We start from the raw sequence: 23989 nt of genomic DNA, 5'->3' as shown, positions 1-23989 counted from the left end.
CTCTTGCTTTTTCGATGATCCAGCAGTTGTTGGCAATTTGATCTCTGGTTCCTTTTGGGAAGCCCAAAAGAAACAAAAAGTAAACGTAAATGTTCCTGATCTTGGGTCAAAATGGATGTTGATGGGAATTCATTGTATTAAGAAATAAATATGTGTAATAAAAACATAGGAAATTATTGATATGTAACAAATTTAAGATTTCTCTAGGAGTCTAAATTGAGGAATTGAGGTTTGAACTGAATTATGAAATGTTAAGAGGGCAAAGTTGGTGGTGAGCATGGGCGATGGTATTAAGAGTCTTAGGCTGGGACTTCCCTGGTGGTACAGTGGAAAAGAATCTGCCTGCCAGTGTAGGGGACACAGGTTTGATCCCTGGTCTATAAAGATTTCATATGCCTCAGAGCAACTGAGCCCGTGTGCCACAACTACTGATTGGCTCTGGAGCCCTTGCGCCACAACTACTGAAGCCTGCTCACCCTAGAGCTTGTCTCTGCAATGAGAAGCCACCACCTGAGAAACCAGTGCACCACAATGAAAAGTAGCCCCCACTCTCTGCAACTAGAGAAAGCTTGCACAGCAATGAAGGCCGAGTACAACCAAAAATAGGTAAATGAGTATTAGGCTGAAGAAGTGGAGTCTTAGGCAGAGTGGAGCAAAATGTGGCTGGAACATTAGGCAAATACTCACAGACCACAGTAGGGATATTCTTTCCACTCCTAGAATTGGGAAGTCATTTCAACATTTTAAACAAGTGGTGTATACATGACCCACAAATTTTCATTGTGATAAGATGATCCTGATTCCATGATTGGAAGAGGATTGGCATGGAGCAGTAACAACATTCTGATTGTAGTAGACAGATTGCTATTTTGTAATAAAATCAACAAATGTTTGCTTGGATTAGGGTAGTGTCAACAGTAACGTAAAGTTGATATTCAAATAGAGGATATTTAAGCGGCTTCCCTAGTGGCTCAGTGGTAAAGAATCTGCCTGCAATGCAAGAGACTGAGTTCGATCCCTGGGTCAGGAAGATCCCCTGGAAGAGTATTCTTGCCTAGAGAATCCCATGGACAGAGGAGCCTGGCAGGCTGCAGTCTTTAGGGTCACACAGACTGGAATGACTAAGCAGCAGCAGAGGATATTTATAAGATAAAGTAACAGAGATAACTGAAGGGTTGTATAAGGAGAATGAGAGAAGAGTGAATTAATTGCCCAGATTCTGACTTAAGAAACCAGCTGAATGACTGCTTGAAATAGAGAAAAATTGATGTTGACTATGTTTGGGAGTAAAGAGCGAGTTCCATTTTCGCTATGTGGTACCTTGAGGTAATTTTATCCTTAGAGATAAGAAACTATTAATAAACTAGTGGAAGAAATTCTTGAAGCACTGGTGTATTAGTATATTGAAGGTAGAATTTTAGGCCCCAGTGGAGGCATGTATTAATCAGGTATTTGGGACTAAACTCCAGAAAGAGGTCTGAACTAAAGATTAGCATTTGGTTCAAATTTTTATGCAAAGTCAATACAAGGCTAATAGGAGAATGAGACTGCATAATGTAGAATGGGAAGTCTGGGACTGAGTCCTAGAGGGCTGGGATTGAGGATGAGACAACTGCAGAAATTGATGAATGGCCAATGGGAAAACTTGGAGAGGGCTCCAGGGAAATTACGTACTTATTATTAAAATCATCTTTTGGCCTATGAAATGTAACTTGGAATGATAACACTATTTGTTACTACCTCCTTCTACCAACCTACTACTTAAAATGGAATTTACATTAAAAAAGAAACTGGGAGTATTTACATTATTTCTAATTTAAATCACAATCATAACCCAAATTGGAACCCTCATCTTTAAATTTACTTACCCTCCAAGCCAACTGCATTTACATAGTTTATCAGACCTTGCTTCCAACAGTGTGGTCTTATCTTCCTGCCTGCCTAGCTACCATGTCTTTACAGAACCTACTGGACAACTTATGTTCCTGTTGCATACAAAAGTAAAGCCAACATCCATCAGAAAGTACCAGGCTTTGAAAAAGAAAGCAGAGTAGTAGCCAGGAAAAAGGGGAAACAAAGTTTAAGCACATAAAAACTATGGAGTGAAAAAAAAAAAAAAACTATGGAGTGTATCTTCCTATGAAGTCATTTCCAACTGAGCCAAGCAGTTAACTGTCCCTTGCCTCCAGGACTCCAGTAATTGTTTCCTAAAGTTTAATCATGCAAATTACAATAATCTATATGCCTCCCTCTAAATTTATTGTCCAGGACAGTTGCCCCTGGCTGTATGTGGCTATTAATAGTCCAAGTCACTCGGTCATGTCCTACTCCTTGTGACCCAGTGGACTATAGCCCACCAGGCTCCTCTGTCTATGGGATTTTCCGGGCAAGAATACTGGAGTGGGTTGCCATTTCCTCCTCCAAGGGATCTTCGGATCAAATCCAGGTCTCCCGCATTGTGGGCAGGCTCTTTACCACTTGAGCTACAAGGGAAGCCCAAAGCGGGGTTTTCACCACTGGACCACCGGGGAAGCCCCTACTGTTTATAAATGTAGCTAGTCCCAACTGGGTTAAAATACAAAATAGCCACTGGATTTCAAAAATAAACATGAAAATAACAAATGAAACCTCAATTAAAAGTACGTATTACCTATTCAATTATTTAGACATTATACTAAATGAATCAAAATTAGCTCCCTGTTTAAAACTGGCTACAAAAATTCTTAGAATGGACTGTTATTCATAATTTATGGCCAGCACCTAAAATACCAGAGAAAAATACAGGAAGTTTAATGTGTGCTCTCCATAACCACACTGCATTACAAGCCCACAGACTTTAACAAAACAGATTTCAGAAGGTACAGCTCAACAGCAAATGTGAATCTGGGATGACTTCCAAAATGAAAAACCAGTGTTTCTTTCCCCAGAAACTTAACTTTGTCACTTAAGAGGCATCTCTCCCTAGAATTACTGTGCTCTGGGAAAACTAAACATTTATCAGAATGCATTAAGTAGTCTTCCCTTGTTCTACTGTGCTGCTACATTGTGGAGATGTTTTTCAAAGGACTTTTCCAGGGAAAGCTAAAAATTATGAATTTGTTTTAATAGAAGTAAATGAAGTACAAGTTCTGTAGTCCCCTCCTGCAAATCTATGCCCTAAATTTATTCAATTTAGTGACAAAGTAGATGGTTGTCTCTTTTAGCACTTTAGTCTATGATAGAAGAATTCTAAATGGATAATGAGGAAAGGGCATACAAAGAACTTGTTATAAGGCACTTTATTAAAATAAAAGTGCTTACATCCCTTTAATGTATTAATCTATTTCCTGAATAACATATGGAATATTAACAAATACTGTACACCAATTCTGTCCCTTATAATAGTAGGAAAACAGTATTACTTTAGTAAGTTTTTTCACTGCTCCCAACTTCCTTTTTACATTTTTGCTCACCATGGTATTGCCTATAGCGTAGTTGTTCTTAAAAAAAGAAAAAAAGAAATTTCCAGCCAGTGTCTTCTAACAGAAATTGCAAAATGCCATAGAAACCATAAAACAAATTCAAATAAGAATTCCAGGTAACTTAAATTAACACCAGTCTTGAGAAAAACCAATTTTATTATCATTACCACCCAGCTTTATTTGTGCTGGATTATGTACCAAATGGCCAGATCTTCTAAAGAACATCTACATAACATTTCTTTCATGTTTCAAGAGATGAAAATAACTGTACAAGGTTAAGTACAAAAAGTACACAAGACAGCGGACACCAAAAATTCATGTATGAGATATTTATCCCACCTGCAGCTTTTATATATTTGAAAAGTAGAATTCATGAACTAAAAAATATTGTCCTTCTATAGTCCTGTCAAGTTTAATGGAAGTGGGTTTAACCTGATTACAACACTAACACCAGTATCACTGATCTGATATTTACAAAAAAATCATATTTTTCAATAAATTAAAGTCAATGCAACGCCCATGCACGCTAGAATGCCAGCTGTTCGGTGATCAAGGACCTGGCATCAGAACCAGTCTGTAAGAGTCCCCAGTATAGTGTGGTCTTCAAACCGTGTCCATTCCTCGCATTGATGAGGTGAACCCCAAACCCATTCCTCTCTGTGTGTGGGTTTGTGATCTTGCCATTTCATACTGAGCATCTAGATTTCTAAATACTTCTTCCTGCTGTTTCAGTGTCTTGTAACTTTCTTCATCAACAGAGCTACATCCAGCTTCATCTTCACTCTAAACAACATATACAAAAATATACTATTAAGATGAATTCACCTAGACTAGCAAGTACTTCTCTCACTTAAAAGTCCTGGTAGATCATATTTTTGCAGTATATATTTGATCTCACTTAGCTTCAATTCGTCATTCAAGGCAATGTTCCTTCTTGGTACTGGGATAGAAGATGTTAACAAAAATCAACTTCATTCAGTGGGAATGAGAAAGAACATTTAGAACATGAAAAACTATGTAAATAAATGTCTAGAAGAAAATGAGGATCAAGTTTCATCTTTTCAATGAAAAACCAACTCCCTTAGTACTGACCAATATTTGAACATTTGTGGACATTATCAGGTTACTGTATAAAACCTAAGACTGTATTTGTTTATCTATACATTACTCAACAAAAAAACACAACCTTCTACATCTCCTTTAAAGGAGATGGTCCACTGGTTGGGAAGCTGCCTTCCAACAGTGGACGCAGGTTCCATTCCTTGTCAGGAAACTAAGATACCACATGCCATGGGGCAATTAAGTCCATAAAAAAGACCCTGCATGCTACAACTAAGACATGATGCAGCCAAAAATAATAATATTAAAAAAAACTTTCTTGAAAAAAATAAAAGAAGGTCTGATGACAGTTAAATCTTAACACTCTATCAACAAATATCAAATTTAACAACCTCTATTGTCAGCTAGTGATAATTTATTGGTCTAGTGTGTTTCATTTATGTTCTATTCTCAAAATTAACCTAGAAAACATGAATAAAAATGCACTAGATGTATAGCAAAGGGAACTATGCTTAATGTTATGTGGCAGCCTAATGGAAAGGGAAGGGGAGAATGAATACATGTGTATGTATGGCTCAGTTCCTTTGGTGCTCATCTGAAATTATCACAACATTCTTAATCAACTATACTCCAATATAAAATTTTTAAAAAAAGGCATTAGAAAGTATCCAGAGATGGCATATCACTAAAATAACACTGAGAACCAATGTTACCCTAAAGATATAAATTTACATGAGTTTTAATACAAAGTGTGTAACTCACCTTAATACCCATTAATTTCCTAAATTTGACATTTTGGTCCTTGTTTCCAAAATTCAATTTCTCCCATATTTCAGCAGACTGGGATTTGTCCTGTTAAGAAACAATGCACTTTTAAGACATGTAAAATTTAAATATCTTTTATTAGGATACTCAAATTTTCCATAATACAGCCTAAGTAAAAAAACCATTAATGACATTCTATCAATGGAGTTGGTAATTGTCTTATATAAAACATAAAAACTAAGGAACTCTTTCCCTTTAATAAATATATGGGCATACTGGTTTTCTCTGAAAGTCTGACTTAGATCATGCATTTCTTCCCCCAGTATTAATAATAGTAGCAAGAAAGAGAAACCCAAACTAAATTATTCCAATCCAAATGAATTTTTCTAACTTAGAAATCAAGAACAAAACAGGGGAATAAGAAAACTTACTCCTTCTTTCTTGCCTTGCCATAGCATTTTCCTTTTTTTCTCTTGTTCAGCAAATTTCATTGGATTCACAGCTGCTGGGTTGTAATAGCTAGGTACAGCTATTCCGGTCTCTGCCAAAGCTTTCGCCTGCAAGGCTGCCATCTGAGCTGCCATAGCTATCTGAGGAGTTACTTGTGTTCCTGACGCCAAGAGGGCAGCAACATTGAGAACAGAACCTCCAGTAGCGGCAGCTGCTGATGAGGAAGCAAGTATGGATTTTAATGAAAACAAGCATCTTAATTTACAGTAACATATTATTCATATGCAAGAGCTACTAAGGTGCAAAAGGCAGAGTATTTTCACCAAATATAAAAAAATGACTTGAGTGTTAAGCTTATAAAGCAATAATATTCTAGCAAACACTTAATGTATTCATCAATAGACATTGCTGTATGTAATTCCTTGTATGAACTAAAACTTCATTTTCTTCTCTGAGGATAAAGAGAATTCTGTAAACATGAAAAAGGTGTACGATTTCAATGGAAATGAACTATGGTGACTGTAGCTAAACTTTTAATAACTTTCATTTGAATGGTTCTTGATAGGTCACAATATGATTTCACTATATCATTTGAAACTCATATGAAATATTTAAAACTATTAAACAGGTTGTTGTTGAGTTGTTAAATTGTGTTTGACCCTTTGTGACCCCGTGGACTATAGCCTGCCAAGCTCCTCTGTTTATGAGATTTTCCAGGCAAGAAGACTGGAGTGGGTTGCCATTTCCTTCTCCAGGGGATCTTCTCGATCCAAGGATCAAACCCACATTTCCTGCACTAGCAGGCGGATTCTTATCACTGCGCTACCTGGGAAACCCAAACAGGTTATTACACTCACTTAACAGATAGATACCTGGCCCAAAATAAAAAGTATCAGGTCTGGTACTTCTACCTTCCAAATTACATTTCATACAAGCTCTCTTTGATCACCCTTAAGACATCCACAGGCAGCGCATTTATGTCATATATAAAAGCTTGGATTCCTTAAGCAGTGATGGCTAACATGCTACGTGAACAATAGTAGTCACTATTCACTTGTCAAAATTATCTACACTGACCAAGTCAGAAATACAGCACAAAAAAAGTTTTATGAGGTAGAAAATTAAAATAACATGTTCAGGACTTCCTCGTGTTACAGAGAATAGAAACCTGCCTGCCGACGTAGGGGAAATGGGTTCAACTTCTGGTCAAAGGAGATTCCACATGCCATGGAGCAACTAAAGCTTGTGAACCACAACTAGTGAGCCTGTGTGCTGCCACTAATAAAGACTGTGCACCTGGAGCATGTGCTCTGTAACAAGAGAAGCCACCACAACGGGAAGCCTGAGCACCGCAACCAGACAAAGCCTGTGCGCAGCAACGAAGACCCAGTGCAACCAAAAATGATTAAAAAAAAAAAAAAAAGCTAAACACACACAAACAACAAACAAAAATAACATGTTCACAAGTCAGTAATGGTTTTTAAAATGCCGTACATCCATAATAAAGAAGAAAGATTTACCTGCAGCTATTTCCTGTTGTTTTTGTTTTTCAACCATTTCCTTTTCTCTCTGTTCTTGTAATTTCTTTGCCCTTTCCAACCTGTCAAAGACAACATAATAAAAAATAACAACATACAGCCAACATTTATCTTTATATGTATACATGTGTAGGCACAAAACACTATATAGAATTTTAAATAAATTTAGTATTTTCCACAAACTGACATCTGCATGTGAGAAAAAAAGCAATCATTCTTAAGCTGGTATCACAGTCACAATCCAATGTTATTTCAATACTGGTTTTAAACATTTTTAAATTTACTGAATAGCCAACAACTCTAACTGCTTTTATATATAGTTCCCAGAGAACGGTTAAAATGGTTAAGAGATAAAAATTATTCAGTCTTCATCAGTGCTGGTTACAGGAGAAGGATAAAATTTAACCTTGCAAATTTGAAACACTGAAAAAATATATCCGAGTAAATTTTAGGTTATGTTCAATAATTTACAGAATTACCTAAAAGCTTCTTAAGTGAGGCTGATTGGGAGTAAGGCCAATCAAAACATGCAGATGATATTTATATTTAAATAGACTTTACTGTCTCTAAATTAAAGGAAATTAAAAAGGCAAAAATAAAATTTCTAAAAGGGCAAGCAAACCCTTCCTATAATCCAATAAAACAGGGGAAAAAACTATTAGAAAATTATTTTTAGGAGATGAAGAAATTAGTAAAGGAATTGGAAACATGAAACACAAACTCATCCCCAAGCAAAATAAAAACAAATTCTGGTTCACACTAAATTCACTAATGAATACACATACTAAACAAAATGTGCTGTCAAGTCAGCACCTGCTATATTACAAATCTTAAGTAATGTTATCTTCATAATGAGTTCCTGAAAGAGAAACCCCTTTTCTTCTCTGAAGACTCCTTGATTTACCAATCATAAGTTAAACACTGTCCCCTCCCTCCTTTTAACATGGTATAGAGGCAAGGATTGGGAAAAGTTTTTTGGGGGAGGGGAGCAGTGGGCACGATGGGTAAAATATAGTGGTAGAAAACTGGCATTCCCTTTTTAACAATTACTGAAATTTACATAAAAGGAATATAGCAATCTTGCACACATAAAGGAAAGGCATGTAGTAAAGCCTTGAACTTGTCCTTGGAAACAAAAGTTTCTGATTAGAATTAATGTTAAAATATAGATTTATAAATACTTAAAAATATTTCAAACGTAGTTTTAGAATTCTGTTATTCAAAAACAAAAAACAAAAGGTCTACATACTGTAGTTTAACAACAAATAACCACCCTTCAAATTTCAAGGTAGCCAAAGAATAATTTGGTATTCTGAAATTAGAGCATTTCATGTATTGTCATCTGAAAATCACTCAGGAGACTGAGTCAGTTTTAGAGGCTAGTCACAAACTCAACTTTAATAAAATCAAAAAATAAAACACAAAAAAATTCATGATCAAAGTTAATGAACTATTCTTCATAAATTAGTTCAGATATTGTGGAAAATTATTTCCTAACTCCGTTGATTTTAGTTTCAGGAAGAAAGTGTTTGACAACTTTTTGTTTGCATATTTTAAATGGCCATTGCAGGTTTGGAATCAACACCATTCACTAAGGTGAATGGAATGAGGAAGGGGTGAGCTCACACCTTTGCTGCTGCTGTTCAGCTGGAGTTTCTGCCAGGCTGGGTTCGCAGGGCAGCAGCCCATCAGGTTACATTGTGATAACTGTATTTTTGTAATGAAAAAAAAAAATACAAACTCAATTTCATAGAGAAAAAAAATCAAAATCGAAAGATTTAGTTTTCAGAATATGGGAAAACCTGCAAACAAGGGCTTGTATTTTACTTTACTTCTTGCCTCTATCAGGTAGTTCAGTCAATGGTTTTGCAGATTTAGTTAGATAGCCCTGTTGTTTGTTGTGTGGTCCCACAGTCACCCATCTTTGAAATATTATAAAACTTAAAAATACAGTGATCTTTCTATGGTATTAGCAGTAAAAATTTTAAGATCAAATAAAGTGGTTCATTATTTGCCACCTTCAAAATAAGAAAATTATTGACAGAATTCTACTTATTGTTTCTGAGACTGTGTTCTTAGGAACAAAGAAAGTAATGACAAAGCAGTTTTAGAGACAAAATGGACAGAGTTCTTAGATCAGATTTAGGATTTTTAAAAACATTTCCAATTGCAAACTGAAAATATTTATGTCTAGATTGGAGAAAAATGAATGAATTAATCGTGGAAGAGAAAAAGAGCAACTGCTGCAAAGTACCTTTTCCAGAATTAACAAACCACTTACATAGCTCTGTATCACAAAGCACCAAGTAGTCATGGCTACATTTAGTTGTTTGAATTCTTCTGACTGAAAGCATTCATTTGCCCTACACAATTGAGTATCCATTTCAAGATGAAAAGGAGAAAAAAAATCCATCAAACAAAAATATACACACCTCCGAGCTAAAGCTTCTTGTGCATCCATTGCTGTGTTTCTGCCTCTAAAGGGAGGTGGACTAGGAGTTCGGCTTAAACTTCTGCTAAATCTTCTCGGTTTTTCAATTCTCTTCTTCCTATCTCTTTAATAAGTCATATTTTACATGTCAGTATGGCCAAGTAATACTTTACTAAGTCAAAATCACAGTTACATAGTTCAAATTGTGTAAGACTAGTTTTCCATAAATTCAGTGTAAGCACTCCTTTTTCAGATGACATTTAGGTTGTTTCCAATTTCTTGCTATTATGCCCAATGTTGCAAAAGTTAAAAGATATGTACATTAGTAATTTTACACATGTGTAGGTCAATATATGTGCTTCCCTGGTGGCTCTGCAGTCAAGAATAGGCCTGCCAATGTAGGAGACACAGGTTTGAGCCCTGGGTCAGGAAGATCCCCTGGAGAAGGAAACAGCAACCCACTCCAGTATTCTTGCTTGCAAAATCCCATGGACAGAAGATCTTGGCAGGCTATAGTCCATGAGGTAGCAAAACAGTGGGACACGACTTAGCCACTAAACAACAAGGTCAGTATGTAGAATAAATTTCTAGTAGTGGAATCAATAGGTTAATCATACAAGTGACAAACTCAAGTTCTAAGTTTAAGTGCACTTATACCCATATTTCAGCCTTTTATAGGCTGTTTGACTTAAGGAGCAATAAATTAACAAAGAAGCTTCCCCACTAACTTTATACCAGTACCTGTGAATACAGATATAATATACTATTAGTCCATGGGATCGCAAAGAGTCGAATACGTGTGGCCTAACTGAACACTATTAATAACTGCTTTGTAGGGAATAAACCTATTCTTTGAATACTTGAAATGATCTTTATTGAACTTCCAGTTTCAACAAATTGAAGCCTCCTTCCAATCAAGACAAGTTTGAACTAATAAGCTCATCTTTTGAATATCTGAGAAAATAAACCAGTATGGTGGACAGAGCCCATGTACTGACTTTGCTTTCAGATACATCTGGGACCAGGTCCTAGCTTTACCATTTAAGAAGAGTATGATACTGAACTTCTTGGGCAAGTTACTTAACCTCTCTAAGTCTGACCTATCAGACCCTGTTCCTATCTGAGTTTATTCAAGATGGTAAGTACCTACCGACTTCTACTCCTTGTCCTACTCCTGCTTCTACTCCTATGCCTGTGTCTTGATCTTGAGCGGGAACGAGATCGGATCCGACGTTTTCTTTCCCTGCTTCTGGATCGTGATTTCTTCCTCTCTCTGCTTCTGGATCTTGACTTCTTCCTATCCCTACTCCTGGATCTTGACTTCTTCCGCTCTCTGCTTCTACTACGATGACGCCTAAAATTAAAGCACACAAATTTTCAGTTATTTAAGAGCTCTGTGTTCAATTATAAACATTATGAATTATCTGCAGCATATGCAGCCAATACTCCTGTGTTGTATAACTGAAGTTTTTTAATGAAAGGAGTTACACAAAAAATAGACCTTTGTTCTTATTTGATGATGCTTCCTAGAGAATAACGTGATAATGTCAAAAATGGAATGTTTCCTACCCCAATTTAAGATTTAGTTTAATAGTTAGCAGCAAACAAATCCTACACCAGCAATGTAAGAGGACTGTTATATGGGCAAACTATATATAGTTTTCAGCAATTTTTTTTTTTTTTCACTGTAAAAGAGAAATCAAAAAGTCAAAAATTCCAAATTTTCTAACCAAGATTTTGTTGCATTGCTCTGTTAATGTAAACTTTTTATGTAATTTAAAAGTTCTGTAGAAGGCATTAACTTATGAAAAACTACTTACCTTTCACGAGACCTAGACCTTGAGTGACTTCTGCCTCTTGATGATTTTCTTTCTTTGCGTTTGTGTCTGTCCTCACCATTTTCAGATGAATTCAGCCGCTCTCTTCCTTTATCAGAAGAATGTTCTTTGTCGTTATGTTCCTCAGACTTGTGTTTCTTAGACGACTTATCTTTGGATTCATGTCTTCTTGCCTGTTTTAAGAAGAAGTTGGTTCTTTCAGGAAAATAGTGCAACAAAGAGAGTTAGTATGGGTATCAGAAGCAAAAATGTTGTGATGCAACATTAGTAACCTTAGGAGTGTGTGGCAAATTTAAAAAAGATCTAGTTTCACATCACCCAAATGTTGCAAATATATACTACTAATTTTACTTTTTCCTTATACACCCCCCAAATGCAGTTTTTACCCCAGAATATTTTCAATATCACAATTAAAACAATGACTTTCAATGTTAAAATAATATAAACCATTATTTCAGAAAAACAGAAATCCCTCTTGTTTCTTTTATCTAAAAGGGAAGTACACATGTATCAAAATTTTTTCAAATTTCCAACAAACCTTTTAGAGAAACAGACCATATATATATATATATAAACACAACAACTTCTAAATCCAGAGTACATAGTAAGTTAACAATAGTGAAGATAAGGACACAGAAATGCAGCAGAAAATGCATTTCCAATTAGGCAGTTAAGTAAAATTAATCTAAGTATTAATATTTTCTGCAATTTCAAATTACTTTACGCAGAGTTAAGTGTCCTTTTTATATAGCTATACTGCCACATCCTTTCTTAAAGACGGCTCTTGATTTTTCTCCCAATGTCTACACTGTGAAGCAATCACTTTTCATCTTGCAATATCCCAACAGGCTTGGAGTTCTATTACATTTCATGTACCTAGGGTAGAAAATGGCAACCATATCTTTTAATTTTTATGAAATCAAACTAGGTATAACACAATTAATCTCTATACCATTATATAATACATACCTCCCCCATATTCTGAAGAATTATAAAAACTGAGGCTTTTGCTTTCACAACATATGCATTCAGAGACTGAGCTAAATCAATTGTATGATCAAGTCTCCATCCTACACTCACGGAATTACAAAGTGCTAAATGTTAGATTCCCCCACATTAGGATTTGTTAGATCCATCCTATAGCTAAAGCTTACAATCCTGGACATTTCAGAATCACAATTTTAAAGCTAGAAGGAAACTCAGATCCTCAATTCCCCTTACTTTATATAAGACTAAGACCTCAAGTCACAAAGCTACGTATTAGGAGAGTTGAAACCAGACCCCATATTTGATGCCCAGACTACGAGAGGACAGTTAGCTCATAGGTTCCAAACTAGACCTTAGCATATTTCCAAGATTAACTTTTCTTAAAAACAAAAAACTCAGTCAAACATTTTGGAACATGCACGATGATACATTTGAAAAGGGTCATAGTAGGTAATTCATTATTTTGCAGAAAAATAAGAGACCTGGAGACACAGCTAAAGTTTAGTTTCAATGCCAGTTCTCTGTATGAGCTTATAAAACACTATTTTCTTGATTTTGCCATATGGCGGCAAAGTGGAAAAGCTTTAAGTGGTTAAGCTTGCAAAAGTTTTAGAGTTTATTTTAAACCAGTTTTCCAAACATAACATTACTATTATTTTTAAAAAGAAAAAAAACCATTTAAAACCCTTAACTGATTTAAGATATACTTAAGGGAAATAGGAGTTTGAATGACTAATAGTTACCTTATCATGAAGTAGGCTTATTATTTTGCTATCTGAGTCTGCAGCGTCTTCAGTTCAGTCTCTTCGCGCATTAGCACGCTGAGTATGATTTATTATAGAAATGTTATCATGTGAGCTAAACAAAATAGTCATTTTCACAAAAACTCTCCTAAATTAAAAATGTAACAGAGCTTCCATTAGGGGAAGAGGTGAAGTCCCTGCCCACATTTGTTTAAGGAGTCCCTTGCCCAGCCCCCAGGAGACTCTCCTCCCTTTTGGCTTCTACTTCTGCTCTTCCTTTGTTGGCTCATTCCTTGTCTTCTCAGGTGGGCAAGTTATCTCTTCTGCAATACAGCTGCTGTCTGTATCCTCAAGTTTTGCTGTCACTGCCACCTTTCCAGCTGTCCCTCACTGACGCTTTTATTTCAAAATTCAGTATTACTATTAGGGAACTAGTTTACTAATGAAAAGGACTCTTGTTACCTTCCACAAAGAAAAAGTAGCCCATAGATATCCAGAGTACTGCTACTTAAGAATGATTGCTATTTAAAAATCCTGAGCAGTCGTAAGGCATAAGGAGACTCGGGACCTCAGATTAATGGAAGCTCTGTGCAACAGGCCTAAAAAACCAATTATATTCTTCATATGAAATTTTTATGGTGAATATTTTCACAACATAACATATTAATAGTTTCTGAATGAACTTTTCATATAAACAACTATCTTCTTGAAAAAAACGATGAATCCAAATCATGCTTATTTTATAACTCAATTAAACCTTTTAAATTTCAAGTTTTGGTACTTACCTTGACAATATCATATATTCACACAAACATTTCTACCAAATACTTTACAAGTATTTTAAAGTGCCTATTCACTACAAAGTGTTAATTACCTCTTTGCTTCTGCTCCGGCTCCTGTGTTTTCTTCCTTCATTATCTGTGAACACACAAAAATTCACTATAAATAAACATATAAAGACATCTCAAACACAAATTCCAAAACTCACACAAAGAACGTTTCTGTCCATTTGCCTAACTAAAGAATTTATTAAATATTTACTAGTCAAGTAAAGCCTCTAAAGCCTATTTTTTATGGCAGGGGTGGGATATTTGAAACAAATCAAGCAATCTGAGTAAACCAGAATATAATCAAGTAAGTAAGTAAAGGAAGTTCCACAAAAAGTCCATGTTCTATGACACATGACCAAACAGAAACTTTTAGGTGGCCACAGATTCTTAGTATTTTACAAAACATTCTGTCCAGTCCATCTTGTTTCCTATTACACAAGCAAACTTATAAAGAAGTCAAAAGGACAGAAGACTTCCTTTAAAAAGTAGTTGTGATGATACTGCACAGTTTCCAATATATAGATAAAAATCACACTTAAAACCATTTTGTAGATGATTATCTGTGGGTACAAAAGATATATAACTAGATCCCGGGTCTTAAAACTTTTATTAAACTCATTTCTATTCTACTTCTCATTTAAGTACCTCATTAAGTATTGATTCATTAGCAATACAGCATGCTTTCTATGCCACATCAGTCTAGTTTTTAAAAAAAGAAGTTAAAGACCATTTCAAAACACAACTCTTACTTTCAGAAATAATCTAACATTAAGTTAAAAAGAAAATCAAGGTTAAAAATATTCTTGTAACTTATGTCAGAGATGTGAAATAAATTCAGAATACGCCACTGCCCAGACTGCATCTTTCAAAATATTGTTTTGCCTGTGTTAAAAGGACAAAATTTAAACCTCTAGGGCTAATATTAATGTGACACAAGTTTAACCATACAATTTGAAAAATTATGAAACTTCTGTATGTATTAGGACATTTTTAGTCCTCATAATTGAAAATTTCTCCACCAAATTACCAACGCACTTTTCACTATTCATTTCTCAATTCGAAGAACACATATAAACTGTATCAGTAAACTAGTATCTTTTACATTTTCACATGGATTATAAAAATGCTGGTAGTGGTATCTTTTCTAGCAATTCTTACCTGACTTTCGTTTTCTTTCTCTTGACCTTGACCGTGATCTTGAATAATGATGTTTTGAGGCTCTAGGAGAAACAGATACATCGGACTGCTCTTTTTTCTTATCTGTATCTGGGGATGTTTTTTCTGGGGCTAGTCCATCTCGTTCTGTGTCACTAGCCTACAAGTTCAAAGAAAAATCTTTGTAAATTCTTAACTGCTTTAAAAATGTTTTCAATTTCTTAAAAGAGAGAGGAGGAAAGAAAGACACTTATCCTTGGGTTTTACACAATTAAAAACAGAAAATCAAGTAACCAGAACAGCTGATTTCCAAGTGGCTAAATATGCTTTGTACTTAGTAAGTCTGAGTAAACTGAAACGACTAACCCAATACCAAACAAACGTATGTAACTGGATGGATTTTTTCTATTCATTGTTTTTACATCTTTCAAAACAACGAGGAAAGGAAAAATAAGGGTCCAAGTATTTCCAATAAATACTTAAGCAGAGAAAAGAGTCCATTTTAGATCTCTGAATTCATTTAGTTGCCTTTACTACATGGGCATAACAAAAAGGCATTTTAAATGAGCTGTGAAAGGTTAAAAAGACTGAGGACTGTGAAATCTTAAAAAGCATAATGCTTCTAGAATATTATACATGAAAAAAAAAAATTAACTTACCTATCTGAGAACCCAGTATTAATTTCATTAACCCTCTTTAATGAAAGCCCCTTGGCACAGTGCTTCTCCAAGTCTGCCTCTCCTCACATACGGAAAAATTGTTTCTGCTTTAAAGCATTATAAGTTACACAATACAAACTTTAAAAATGGAAAGAAACAGTCAAGTGTACACTCACTCTGAGAGACCTGATTTACCTGAGACAGTAGGGTCCTTCATTTAACTATCAGCTCTTTGTTTCCCAGTTTACAAAAGGGAACATCTTTTTTTTTAAAAAAGGAAACTTCCTGTGCCTTGATCATGACATAGTACTCAGCACAGAGATCAACCAAAAAATGAAGAAACTAATTCCAGTTATTAGTTTTCCATTAAAAAATGTATTTCTGTAAGAAACTGATTTAAGTAAGTCATAGGAGAAACTAGAACCTTAATGTTCTTGAGTCAGATTCTGATAAAAGGCAGGGAAAACAGTTTCAGTATATGTGGAAGGTGGTGACCCATCTGACCAAAGAGGGAATATGAAAGAGTCAATACGCTAATATGCCTGAGGAGCTAATTACTTAGGGCATGAATTGGCAAAGTATGGCCCCTAAAAATGACTTTTACATTTTTAAAAGGGTTGTTAAAACAAGCAAGCAAGAAATGTGACAAGAGACTATATGTTGTATGTGGTCCACAATGCCTAAATCATTTACCAACTTGCTCTTTACAGAAACAAATTTCAATGGTGAATTACTATACATTTTCAGCAGAAGGAATAATCACATGATAATGAACTTCTTCTCTTAGGAAAATTAGTCCAGAAAACAAACACCAAGTAAACTAAATGGACAGTAATTTAACAAGTGAAGTTTGAGAGGCTGCATTATTTCACCAACTTTTTTCTGAGGGTCAAAAATGAACCCAACTCACTCAAAGCTGGACACTTCAGGAATAAACTAATACATTTAAAGGGAGGGATGTATTTACAGACTGGGTTAGGATAAAAGACATTATGTGTTAAGCGTCTAACAATATTACCAAAAAACAAGAAACAAGTGGAAGCACATAACTACTGGGGAGGCTCATTCGAGTATATTTGCTTCTTTATGTATGGGTCGTATCTAGAGTCAGAAAACTTTTGTGCAGAAAGGCTCTCATCCCTTAGAATCAGACTCAACTTTCATTCCACAGATGGGATTCAGCAATATGAGCTGACTCACCACAGAAGATACTCTATCTGCTGTCTATTAATATATGATACTCTTATCACACAACAAAAGAGGATTCTGATTTTCACACTAATACTGGTTATTTTCTTTTATTCTTGCCCTCATCACTGTTCTTAAGGATTGTTTATAACAGGTTTATGATATGTTGGTCAAGTTACACTGAATATAAAATAAAGCAACAGCAAAAACTTCAAGCACTGCTATCTCTTCTCTCAGTGCATGCCACTTTTCTGTCCAACTGAGACAGCATACCTGAAACCACTGGCACATCGCATTCACTTCTAAGACATCATGACTAGTTAAAAATCTTTCCATGGAAATGCCAGCATCTAGCCCGGGTCGTAAGTTTTCAGTCAATGGTTTATTTAACTACATGCTTAACATTAAGGAAGTCTGGCAACAGGGAAGCCCAATGTCCTCGACTTAAAGGAAGGCACTCTGTAATACGGGGTAATAACACATCAAACAGCCATTTTCATCTGTAAAATATATACAACAAGACGCCAACAAAAACCATCGTTATCACTAAACAGATGAATAATAGGCGGCCACTTAGACCACCCTAAGCTTTTATGTCCTTTAGGATATTTTACAGTAATTAAGATCTCAATTTAATAAGTTCAGTTCTGTAAATCTTATATGCTAACTGCAAAAATGCCCTTCACTCTAGCATTTGCTCTATTAGAAAAACATCATGGTTTCTTAAAATTTACATCTTTACTCAATGACGCTCAAGACACAATATACCTATGTTTTCGCAGTGCAAAGAGAAGTACATTGGACTTAATACTAGGCTACATCTCCAGGGGATCGTGTCTTTCTATCGAACAAGGCACTGAAGAAACAAATGTTTTCTTAATATCTGAGCTCAGGTAAAACAATATTCTTCCAAGTCACTATTTAAACAAAAGAAAACACCAAATCGATTATTTGCACAAATACCAAATAGCCTGCCGACTGTTTGAAACTGGTTCGATTGTTATCAAAAAACCCAGTTCTAAATCAAATCGATTAGGAATGGGGTGACAGGGAGGGGCAGATTAACGATTTCTAATGCCAGATGGAGTACTCTATATGTAATAATCCTATTTATTTTCGAAAGCGAGAAAACAACTTTTTAATCAGTAGAAAAGGATGCAAAATGTTTGCAATTTTCTTTTAACCGGATAAAGTAAAACGAAATATTCCCACAATAATGCGATCCATCTGGACTGGGTATCATATCCAAAGTAGGCTTATTTTACACAAGAGGTAATTGAAAAATTGTAATTTTCATTTAAAATTAAACGGGCCAATGAAGGACTCAAATTTAAAATAACAACGCCAATGATAGGGCTTGATTGTTTCTCAAAGACTTCAAAACGGAGCATCATCAGTCCGAATTCGTAGTTTCAAAGTCTTCTCCTAATTAAATCGAATTTCTACCCCCTTCCAGAAACTCGTTCCCTAGATGCTTACTAAGGAATAAACTAAGGTTTACGCAGACGCAACACTAATTGAAATTTTGCGATTAGAATTGTCTCATTGAGCGTAGGCAAAATGACCGCTCCTAGACTGCTCTCTTTTCGCGTTCTATCCCTTACAGGTACCGCCTTTCTGACCCAATACTTTTCAGAGACGACCCCTGATCCCTTTTCTCTTTTCCCCAGCCCTCTCCCACTGCGAACATAAATGCCCAAGCCTTAACGAAATTCAATATAACCCACTAACTAGTGAGTAAGCTAAACTGCAGTCAGTCCTGTGAACCAAAAGGAACCAAAAACTGGGAAAGAGACAGGAAAGTTCTGGAAAAAAAAAAAAAGACACTCCCTGCTGCTCCCCACCCCCAACAACAGCGCCTTATTTCCCCCTCCCTACAGCAGCCAGCCATGATGGCGGGCGCAGAAGAAGGCCAAGGCGCCATTTTGTCCACACACAAGTGCGGACAACAGCCCTGGAAGCCGCTCATCCCTTCTTTGGAGAGTAACAGGAAACTATCCATGATTTTAAACTCAAGTTTGGCACCCACCGCCATAGTCCAGAGTCTTGGCCGCAACGGCGGCGCCTCCACTTGCCACTTTCCACAGTACTGGCCGCTTCGACGCTTCGCCACGGACTGAATCGCTCGCGCAAGAGACCCGGATGGCACAAAGGGGGAAAAGGCCCTGCGCACAGCACAGCTTGCTGGGAGGAAAAGGGGTGGGGATAAGAGTTTCTGTAGCAACGCGGTTAGACGGTGATTGGTTGTTCTTTTGAAGGAGCCGGTAAGGCGGGGAGAGGGCGGGGCCAAGGACGTACCACAGAAAGATCTGCCTGGATTTCAGAACTGGTGGAATTTAGGGTGGGGCGACTTCCTATTTCGCTTCTAGAGCAATCTTGGCCTCCCCTAGTCGCCGTAGAAGGGGTTGGGCTTGGTTTTCTCCCGCCAATTTAAACCTGTGGCAAAGACCCTAAAGACTCTAGTAGCGGTTGTGGGAACGTGGATGCGGGGGAGGTAAATTTGAGTGTTCTTTAATTTCTTCAATTGCAGGTGAGGAGGGGGAACCACGCTACTATAGGAGCTGGGGGGTGGGGTGGTTTTAGGTCGAAATAGGAGAAACCTCAGCTCAGTTTGGGGTGTTATCCTGTTAAGACGCCGGCGGGAGATTGGTTGGAGTTGTTTCTTGCTGGCCCATGTCTAGCTGAGAGCCCTTAAGCAAGGAGGCCTATTTGAAACTTTCATTTCGTTTAATTCGTTTATGTGTTCACTCAGCACCCAGAGTAATCTCAGACTTAATCACATCACTCACAGGCCTACTTAGTATTTTTTCCACCCTAGCACTGAGGATGAAAGCCAATCTTGTAATCAAGGATTCATTGGTTCCACCTGTTGGTTTAGCCCCCGCACTATCCCATTCTTCATATGGCCCTACAGCAGCCACAAACTCATTCCACCCTCTGCATCTTTGATATTTGGCCTGCATCTTTGTCCCCCCTGAGCCTTGCATAGTTGCCTTGTCTTGTTATTTGGATCTCAGCTCAGTTGTCATCTCTTTCCCCTTCCAGATTTTTCTTATGCGCCACCCCCTGTTCACCTGAGCATTATTTGTAGTTGTGCATTTACTTATTTTTTCATAGGGAAGCAGTATAACAGTTAATAACTGGCATGAATTTGAATCTTCTCTAGCGACATCGTTAACTCATTTTAGGTGACCATGGCCATTTACTTAGTTCCTGATTCATGCTTCTCACCTGTAAAATGGATTGTGCAGATTAAATGAATAATACATTCAAACTATTTTGCCTGCTAAATACCGCATTTATTTTTGTCTGTCTTTCCTATGGGATATGAATTTCATAATGACAAAGACTTTTTCTGTCTTCTTCACAGATGTATTCCCAGCTCCTAGAACAGTGCCTGACACATAGTAAACTTTTGTCAAACGAGTGTGACATACCTGGGAGGCTGATAATATTTCTCTGTTCTAACAGATGTGGGACTCCGAAACTCATAGAAGTATTTACTTCAGCCTGTCTTAATCTCCCAATTCCCGCCCAAACACAGACACTAAAATTATTGTCTATTCTAATGTGCCTTGTTTTCGTGCCCTTGCTTACATTCCTAGTAAGAGCTCTTCCAATATTTAAAAAGCTCCTGTAAGTACTAGCTCAAATGTTACCTTCTTCCACCAATACAGTAGTGGATTAGCTGCACTTAAAAGTGAGTGCTTGCTGTGAAACCAAGCATTGTTTTGTGAACGTTTGAAACTGGTAGTGACCTTTCTGGCTATGTACAACTGTATTCCTATTTTACAGAAGAGAATTGAGGAACAGAAAGGTTAAATTACTTGCTTGACCACAGCAGATTATTAAATGTAAAAGAGCTCCAAGTCAAAAATCATTTCTTTCCTGTACTGTTACTGTCAAAGATTTAAAAAAATATCTGAGCAGTTATCAAAACAACTGTAACTATTTGGTTATTTTCCCCTCCAGTCTTGATCCAAGCATTGCTTTTCATTTTAGTATTCTATGCCCTGGAGACCCAGTGAAATGAGTTAAAGTCCTTGCTGATGAAATAGTTAAGTGACTCCTAAGGTTACAGACACACTCTTTGGTCCAGTCAGAAGCCTGATCCGTTTTTTTCCACCTCTTGTTAAGATTTATGGCGTAACAATTCTGGAAACATGAATGGACATGGTTTTTTAAGTTCGTCTGGAACCGTAACCAACCTAAGGTATCCCAGACAATATGCATTCAGAAAGTTCACTATTTTTTGCTATTCTGGTTAAAGATGTTTTTCAAATGAAAGCTTGTTATAATTTCACCTAGGTATACAAAATACTAGAAACTCTAGGACACATTGGTAAGATTGAAATTGCCCGTGTCCCTAAACCAGTATGTTCTTCTTTAGTGATAATCATAGTTCTAGTTCCATATATCTTATTGATCCAAAGTGTCTAGTGACCACAGAAATAACACAGAGAAGTCTCTGTTTATTGGTGTGTATGTGTATATTTGTATACATATATATATATGTATTTAATAAAGCCTTTTTATTTCCCAAGGAGCTGGAGTCTATGCAACGATGTAATTTGGTCTGATTTTACAGTTGTCATAGGGAAGGCAGTGATTCCTAATCAGGAAAACAATCTCAGAAACATGTGGAATGATATTGAGCTGCTAACAAATGATGATACAGGAAGTGGGTACCTAAGTGTTGGTTCAGGAAAAGAACACGGAACCGCTTTATATCAAGTAGATTTACTAGCAAAGATCTCCTCTGAAAAGGTAATGGTTATGTTGCTGTTTTCATTCACAAAATTTTTACTGTGTTTACTAAGACTGGTAGCCACAAGGTAGTTGTTTATAAATGAGTATAGTCCTTTCTCGGGGATTCAAAGTTTAGTGTCAGGTTACTGGAAATTTCCATCTGAATTCCCCATACATCATTTTAAGGTCAATATTCCAAACCTAACTTTTCATACATCCTCTTGACATTTTAGAAACACAGATGTATGCAAAAATGATACAAAGAATATCTACCACCAGCTTAGGAAGTAAAACATTACCTAGAATTGAAGCAAGCCCCTGGGGTCTCTCCCTGATGGTCCAGTGGCTAAGACTCCACGTTCCCAATGCAGGATTCAATCCCTGGTCAGGGAACTAAATCTTATATGCTGCAACTCAGAGTTCGCATGCCACAGCTAAAGACCCTGCATGCCACAAAAAGATCTAGGATCCTGTGTGCCACAACTAAGACATGGTGCAGCCAAATAAGTAAACATTAAAAAAAAAAGAAACACTTGACTAAGAAGTTATATGGGCTCAAGAAAAGAGGCCTGTCAAGTGAAGTTTTAAACTTGGGTGCTTGGGTGATGACATCATTGATGACTATTGTTAAACATGTATGAAAATGCTTTATTTTCGTCCTACTTTTCCCTCCCCCAGGCCTCATTAAGTCCAAAAATACAAGCATGCAGCTTAAGTGATGGGTTTATTATTATAGCAGACCAATCGGTGATACTGTTGGACAGTATTTGTAGATCTCTTCAGTTACATCTTACATTTGGTAAGTCTAACGTAATGCAGTAAACAAATTGGAAGTCAACTATATCTTGCTACCAATTTCTACAGCATTGCCTTTTCTTTACTCCATTATTTAAAAGACTTGAAATTAAACTGATTTTAAGAAATGAATCTTGAGTACCAGATGGAGAGGATACTGAGATGATCCTTTCTGTCAATAAGTCTAGGGAAAAGCATACTAGGAGAGCAACAGTTGATTTGCAGGGTTTTTGTATTAGTAGAAAACGGCTTCCCTGGTGGCTCAGTGGTTAAGAATCTGCCTGTAATGCAGGAGACACAGGTTTGATCCCTGGCTCAGGAAGATCCCCTGGAGAAGAGCATGGTAACCCATTCCAGTATTGCCTGGAGAATCCCATGGACAGAGGAGCCTGGTGGGCCACAGTCCATGAGGTCGCAGAGTCAGACACGACTGAAGCTACTTAGCACACACGCATGTTCAAGTTCCTGGATCTTATGCATAATTTCAATACCATCAGGAAATATTTGAATACTTCTAGCACTATATATATTTAAAATGTGCTTATGAATGAATTCCTATTGGATTAAAGAGCTTTAAGTATGTATATGCAAATATGGATTTAAGAGTAAACTAAGGGACAAACAAGTCAGTGGTTTTGTTGGAAAATAGGTGAAAATATTGTGAAAGTTTTTCTGAAATTTTTGAATGGTTCTATGAAGACCTACAAGACCTTTTAGAACTAACACCCAAAAAAGATGTCCTTTTCATTATAGGGGACTGGAATGCAAAAGTAGGAAGTCAGGAAACACCTGGACTAATAGGCAAATTTGGCCTTGGAGTACGGAATGAAGCAGGGCAAAGGCTAATAGAGTTTTGCCAAGAAAATGCACTGGTCATAGCAAACACCCTCTTCCAACAACACAAGAGAAGACTCTAAACATGGACATCACCAGATGGTCAACACCGAAATCAGATTGATTATATTCTTTGCAGCCAAAGATGGAGAAGCTCTATACAGTCAGCAAAAACAAGACCAGGAGCTGACTGTGGCTCAGATCATGAATTCCTTATTGCCAAATTCAGACTGAAATTGAAGAAAGTAGGGAAAACCACTAGACCATTCAGATATGACCTAAATCAAATCCCTTATGATTATACAGTGGAAGTGAGAAATAGATTTAAGGGCCTAGATCTGATAGTAGAGTGCCTGATGAACTATGGACTGAGGTTCGTGACATTGTACAGGAGACAGGGATCAAGACCATCCCCATGGAAAAGAAATGCAAAAAAGCAAAATGGCTGTCTGGGGAGGTCTTACAAATAGCTGTGAAAAGAAGAGAAGAGAAAAGCAAAGGAGAAAG

The 23989-nt window shown here is 36.7% G+C and overlaps 2 protein-coding genes across 4 annotated transcripts in view; one reads left to right on the top strand and one right to left on the bottom strand.

Annotated features, from left to right (window-relative positions):
• Positions 1-3263: 3263 nt before the first annotated feature.
• On the bottom strand, positions 3264-19295 carry RSRC2 (arginine/serine-rich coiled-coil 2). 3 transcript variants are annotated; one of them, XM_010841316.1, is made up of 10 exons: positions 19134-19295; positions 15261-15417; positions 14147-14190; positions 11525-11737; positions 10855-11058; positions 9706-9828; positions 7256-7335; positions 5717-5949; positions 5283-5372; positions 3264-4244 (listed from the first exon to the last, which is right to left on the bottom strand). In XM_010841316.1, the coding sequence occupies exons 2-10, from the start codon at positions 15339-15341 to the stop codon at positions 4065-4067; spliced, it is 1248 nt and encodes a 415-aa protein (XP_010839618.1). In that variant the 5' UTR covers positions 15342-15417; positions 19134-19295; the 3' UTR covers positions 3264-4064. The 3 variants fall into 3 exon arrangements, with proteins under 3 accessions (XP_010839618.1, XP_010839617.1, XP_010839619.1); XM_010841315.1 differs by having other exon boundaries at positions 11525-11715; XM_010841317.1 differs by lacking the exon at positions 19134-19295 and adding an exon at positions 13273-13350 and having other exon boundaries at positions 15261-15322.
• Positions 19296-19324: 29 nt separating this feature from the next.
• KNTC1 (kinetochore associated 1) overlaps positions 19325-23989 on the top strand; it is a 70861-nt gene continuing 66196 nt past the window's right edge. Inside the window, exons 1-3 of the mRNA XM_010841314.1 lie at positions 19325-19598; positions 21649-21871; positions 22532-22652. Coding sequence (XP_010839616.1) covers positions 19588-19598; positions 21649-21871; positions 22532-22652 — 355 coding nt within the window. The 5' untranslated portion in view covers positions 19325-19587. The remainder of the gene's footprint in view (positions 19599-21648; positions 21872-22531; positions 22653-23989) is intronic.

Source organism: Bison bison, unplaced genomic scaffold, assembly GCF_000754665.1.
Source record: "Bison bison bison isolate TAMUID 2011002044 unplaced genomic scaffold, Bison_UMD1.0 scf7180017864160, whole genome shotgun sequence".
Lineage (NCBI taxonomy): Eukaryota > Metazoa > Chordata > Mammalia > Artiodactyla > Bovidae > Bison > Bison bison.
The sequence above is the reverse complement of the archived record's forward strand: the minus strand, read 5'-3'. Positions and strand labels throughout refer to the sequence as shown.

Excerpts from the sequence above, each read along its gene's own strand:
- RSRC2 (XM_010841315.1), bottom strand. Across the intron at positions 11,059-11,524 it reads AGGTCTAGGTCTCGTGAAAG|GCGTCATCGTAGTAGAAGCA; the intron begins GTAAGTAGTTTT and ends CTTTAATTTTAG. Across the intron at positions 4,245-5,282 it reads GGAAATTAATGGGTATTAAG|AGTGAAGATGAAGCTGGATG; the intron begins GTGAGTTACACA and ends TATGTTGTTTAG.